Source organism: Anastrepha obliqua, chromosome 1, assembly GCF_027943255.1.
Source record: "Anastrepha obliqua isolate idAnaObli1 chromosome 1, idAnaObli1_1.0, whole genome shotgun sequence".
Lineage (NCBI taxonomy): Eukaryota > Metazoa > Arthropoda > Insecta > Diptera > Tephritidae > Anastrepha > Anastrepha obliqua.
In genome coordinates this window covers 167,206,119-167,211,624 of record NC_072892.1, presented here as the reverse complement: position 1 = coordinate 167,211,624, position 5,506 = coordinate 167,206,119, and the positions used below count along the sequence as shown (strand labels likewise).

General features: G+C 33.3%; 1 protein-coding gene across 1 annotated transcript; it reads left to right on the top strand.

The window, feature by feature from the left end:
* Positions 1 to 1,696: 1,696 nt before the first annotated feature.
* Positions 1,697 to 3,255, top strand: LOC129240278 (charged multivesicular body protein 3). The gene is made up of 3 exons (XM_054875980.1): positions 1,697 to 1,876; positions 2,018 to 2,258; positions 2,328 to 3,255. Exons 1-3 carry the CDS (start codon positions 1,832 to 1,834, stop codon positions 2,720 to 2,722), a joined length of 681 nt encoding a protein of 226 aa, XP_054731955.1. The 5' UTR covers positions 1,697 to 1,831; the 3' UTR covers positions 2,723 to 3,255.
* The last annotated feature ends 2,251 nt before the right edge of the window (positions 3,256 to 5,506 follow it).

Genomic DNA, 5,506 nt, shown 5'->3' with positions numbered 1-5,506 from the left:
AATAACAAACGTGTGGATAAAGAACAGTACGAATAAAAAATTAAAAGTGAAATGAAGTTGAAAAAGTTTTGTTTAAATCTTTCAAAAAAAAAAAGTAATAATAAAAATAAATAAGAAATTAATAATAATCATAATAAAAAAATAAATAAAACACAAATGAAGAATAATCAATAGCGATAATCTTTCCATTATTATCACACCACTATAATTATTATCATGTTACAACTTGGCTTGTCTGACATTTCACGCACATTTCACAATAGTATCAACGTCGAAGCAAAACGTGTTGCTTCAAAGAACTTATGTTCATACATAAAAACAAAAAAAAAAAAAAAATAATTAGCGCTAATACTTTTTTTGGGTGTGTGGCCGAACTCCTCCTTTTATTTATGGTGTGTGTCTCGATTTTGTTCCACAAATGGAGGGACCTATAGTTTTAATTCGACTCTGAACGGCAAATAGTTTTTTATGAGGAACTCTTTCATTGCAGAAATGCACTCGGAGATTTGCTATTGCCTGCCGAGGAGCGACCGTTATTAGAAAACTCTTTGTTGCTGTTTCACACACGAAAATTACAACCTACGCACTCCCAAATGGCAGTCACTTATCTTAAATTCAGTGCCATTATAAAATTTTCTCCCCTTTTAGGTATGCAATCATCGCTTGATTGTGACGACAGTTAATGCAAAGCCTTTCTGCCATAATTCTGTCCAAACTCATTTAATGAGTAAGCGACGGGTAGATGACCAAGATAAACTTTAAAACTATTGCTTGAATCCACTGTGTGCAGAATACAAAAAGTGGCGCTTTCCGAAAACCGCTATTTTATTTATCGTGGCTTTGATAACCGATGACGTCAGTGCTGCGAATATATAAACGGGAAATAAAGGAAGGGAAGCTATTTGTTCGTGAATATTCCGTGAATGATTTCATAATATTGCAATTTTAAGATATGTAATTTTTAAATTAAACAATATTGTAAAAATGAAGTGTGACGTGTTATATTGTGTAAGAACGAATTATAACAATAGCTCCAAAACAGTTTTTTACATTTTTCTTGTTGATGACGCTGTGACAAGAAAGTGTTTATATAAATAATTTTTTGTATTTGGCAGCTTACACAAGCTTTCGCTTGCTCTTCCTCATCGCAAACAAGCAATTTTTCTCTTATTTTTCCGACAAATTCGGGTGCAATCTTGTATTCAATTATTAATGCACTTGCACCCAAAGATATTGTTTATTTTCTGATCTAACGTTATTTAGTTATCAATTTCACCAAGAACTAGACCCATATTTATGTATATTTGGTCCTTTATTCCTATATGGAACATAGGGCCTACTTCATCAAGGCGAATTTCTCTGATTCTTGATATTTCTTAACATTCCAACCAAACATATGACTTGTGGTCCCAAACAGTTGTGATGGAATGACAGAAAATGTAATTTTAAGAGAAGGGGCAATTAAACAGTTGTTAATTGAACTTATGTATGTATATGCATTAAAAAGGAAGATATCGACTTATAATAAAATTGATTTTCTTTGAGTTAAGAGAATTTATATACAATTTTGAATGTTTCGCGCTTTAATTCATACAACTATTTATTTGTCCGAAACTGTAATAGTATAATTGCAACAATGCGCTCAGTTACTGCGCAGTTGCGCAGAGTGAAATCAAAACAAACCAATTGACATGTAGGTGACACAAACAAACCCATCGAATTTTGTTGGTTGAACAGAAGCTACGTAAATGAGTCATATTGATAAACTTGTTAAAAATTAATTGTGGAAAACATAAATAAAACACCTAAAAAACAATTCGGACCAAAAAAGATGGGCTTATTCGGTAAAACACATACCAAAGATCCGAAAGAGCAGGTAATAGCACCGTTAGCCCAATATCGACGTAACCAAAATTTTCATGGCCAAGGCAAACCAGTTTTGTGAACTACATCATCAATTTATATGAATAAAACAAATAAACAAAAGCGCTAATTGCAAATTTTCTTGTTGTTGTAGGTACAAGAATGGACGCATAAGATTCGCAAAGAGGGTAATCAGCTGGATCGACAGATACGCAGCATTCAACGCGAAGAGGAGAAAGTGAAGCGTTCCTTAAAGCAAGCAGCAGCAAAAAATGATCGTGACACTTGCATCATACTCGCGAAAGAAATTGTGCGCGCCCGCAAAGCGATAAATCGTATTTACACATCAAAGGCACACCTCAACTCCATTCAGTTACAAATGAAGAATCAGTTGTGTAAATAATTTTTAATTTATTAACATTAAGAGAAGATGACAAATTTTATCGTGGCTATTTTTCTTTTAGCTACCCTGCGTGTCGCTGGTTCTTTACAAAAGTCCACTGAAGTAATGCAGGCTATGCAAAACTTGGTGCGTTATCCCGAATTGGCCGGTATAATGCGGGACATGTCGAAGGAAATGATGAAGGCTGGCATAATTGAAGAAATGCTGGACGAAACTATGGATTCGCTGGAAGAGTCTGAAGAGATGGAGGAGGAAGCCGCCAAGGAAGTCGATAAGGTTTTGTGGGAAATTACGAATGGCAAACTAGGCGAAGCGCCGCTACCACCCGAAGGTATTGCGGCGGCGGAAAAGCAAGAAGTGCCCGCAGCCACTGTCACTGCATCCGAAGATGAGGCTGGTGAAGAAGAGGAAGATTTGCAAGAAATGCAAAGTCGCTTAGCTTCGCTGCGATCTTAGACGACTGCTGCGCAATGATCCATAAATGAAATATAGCGCTGATTTCAGCGCTGGTCAAATCGCAATATTCTTTAGTGTGTTTAAGCCCGCACTGCTGCTAAAAAAAAACCCCGTTTGTTAGAGTGTTTCACCTTACACACACATAACTTAAACCAAATTCACACGAAAAAAAATTTATATGTAAGTTTACATAAAAAATAACTTGCAAGTGATTGCATTGGCATTTGGCGAGTCTACGTCAAAACAATTTTCTGTAGACAAATATTTTGCGCACCAAGTGTACTTTCGCTGTAACTTCAGTTGGATTCTAACAGTAAAGGCTAACTTAAAAATTTAAGTATTCAATCTGATATTTAATTACATTCATAAATATTTATTGAGCTAAATGTATTAAAGAAATACTAACGATTTTGTAAATGAAAGAGCTAAATGCATTCATAAGAAAGGGAAAACTTATTTACTTAAATTTTACAAGTTTTATTTGTAAGTAAAGTTCTTTCTGACTTTTCATATAGATGTACATATATGCATTGCATTATTAAAGATTTACTATGTTGAATATAATTTAACAAAAGCTGTTTGTGTTTTAACAGAGACTTGCACAAATACAGACACAATATAAGTGAGTGTACATGTGAATTCGGGTCTTTCAGCATTTTGGCAACTTAACGTTTCAAAGTTGAAGAATAACAACAAAATTACGTCATTGTATTTTCAGCAACGCACTGCCGTCACGTATGCTCGTAAAAACTTTTAAATTGTTTACAATTACTAATCACACAAGTCATGCCTTCAGTGAAAAATGGTGCTTGTGCAAAATTTGATAATTTGCTTCATGAACAGACGTATAGTTGTGTAGTTGGTCTTCAATTGCCAATCAATACATATACATATCAGTTAATTAGATTATACCTCATGTGTTATACCAGTTGATGAATTAGTTTCCAATGGACGAAAAAAGCTAATATTTACTCCTTTATTTTCGCTTCAAAACAATTTTTAAGCTAAATTAACATTAGAAAATATATAAAAATACAATAATGTTTTTTGTTGGCATTTCGTGAGAACGCTTTTTGTGATCCGTTCACATGCCGAATTTGAAGCTTTAATAACATAGACCTGCATTTTGTTTACGTTTATGACACGTCTTTAGAACTCGCGTGTAGAGTGTCTCCATATGTATGTACGTATGTGTGTTTATTTGGATTTATGTATTTATATATTTATGTATGCAAGTATGTCTTTATGTTTATGTATTTAAGTATGTCTTTATGGAGGTGTCTCAAGTGGCCCATATATGACTATATACCTCCAATTGCCCATTTTGCTACTGGTCTACTTCTAGATCATAAACTTGAATATTTGTTGATTCGTCTTCCTTAATACTACATAAGTACATATTTATTACTTCATGTAAACGAAGAGTATTAAATTTGCATACACTCCAAGTGGATATTTTACAACTAGTCCATTACTAGACCGACTCGAACTAGTACGGCTAGAATATTTGTTAACTAGTTTTCCTTAAGATTTGAAGTAGTTATTATTATTTTTTGTAAATTAACTGTATAAACCTCCAATTGACCATTTGGCAACTGGTCCATTTCCGGTTCCATCACATACTAGATGAAGTACTAGAGTATTTGTTGACTAGTTTTCCTTAACACTTGAATTATATATTTATTAAATCTTGAAAACGAAGAGTATTGAATTTGCATACACTCCAATTTTACATTTTGCAACTAGTCCATTACTAGTCCGTCTCGAACTAGTACAGCTAGAATATTTGTTGATTAGTTTTTCTTAACATTTGAAGTAGTTATTATTATTTTTTGTAAACCAAGAGCATTAGTTTTGTATACCCCTCCAATTAGCCATTTTGCAACTGGTCCATTTCTAGTCCGTCTGGAACTAGTACGGCTAGAATATGTGTTAACTAGTTTTCCTTACCCTTGAAGTACATATTTATTACTTCATGTAAACGAAGAGTATTAAATTTGCATACACTGCAGCTGGACATTTTGCAACTAGTCCATTACTAGTCCGTCTCGAACTAGTGGGCGTAGAATATTTGATAACTAGTTTTCCTTAACATTTGAAGTAGTTATTATTATTTTTTATAAACGAAGAACATTAGTTCTGTATACCCTTCCATTTGGCCATTTTGCAACTGGTCTATTTCTAGTCCGTCTGGAACTAGTACGGCTAGAATATTTGTTAACTAGTTTTCTTTAACACTTGAAATACATATTTATTACTTCATTTAAACGAAGAGTATTGAATTTGCATACACTCCAATTTTACATTTTGCAACTAGTCCATTACTAGTCCGTCTCGAACTAGTACAGCTAAAATATTTATTGATTAGTTTTTCTTAACATTTGAAGTAGTTATTATTATTTTTTGTAAACGAAGAGCATTAGTTTTGTATACACCCCAATTAGGCATTTTGCAACTGGTCCATTCCCGGCTTTCTAGAATATTTGTTAACTAGTTTTCCTTAACACTTGAAGTAGTTATTATTATATTATTTTTTTTAAACCAAGAGCATTAGTTTTGTATACCCTTCCAATTAGCCATTTTACAACTGGTCCATTTTGAGTCCCTCTCGAACTAGTACGGCTTCCATCAAATATAATACAAGATCATGAACTTGAATATTTTTTTTTTACTAGTTCGACGTTTCACTGTTCACCAATGGATTTGTACAAGGGAATATTATCTTCATAATATAAAATATAAAATATGTAAATTTCGAATTTTTGGGTATCCACTTCGATTGTC

Excerpts from the sequence above, each read along its gene's own strand:
- LOC129240278 (XM_054875980.1), top strand. The coding sequence starts at position 1,832 with ATGGGCTTATTCGGTAAAACACATACCAAAGATCCGAAAGAGCAG. Across the intron at positions 1,877-2,017 it reads CCAAAGATCCGAAAGAGCAG|GTACAAGAATGGACGCATAA; the intron begins GTAATAGCACCG and ends TTGTTGTTGTAG. Across the intron at positions 2,259-2,327 it reads ACAAATGAAGAATCAGTTGT|CTACCCTGCGTGTCGCTGGT; the intron begins GTAAATAATTTT and ends TTTTTCTTTTAG.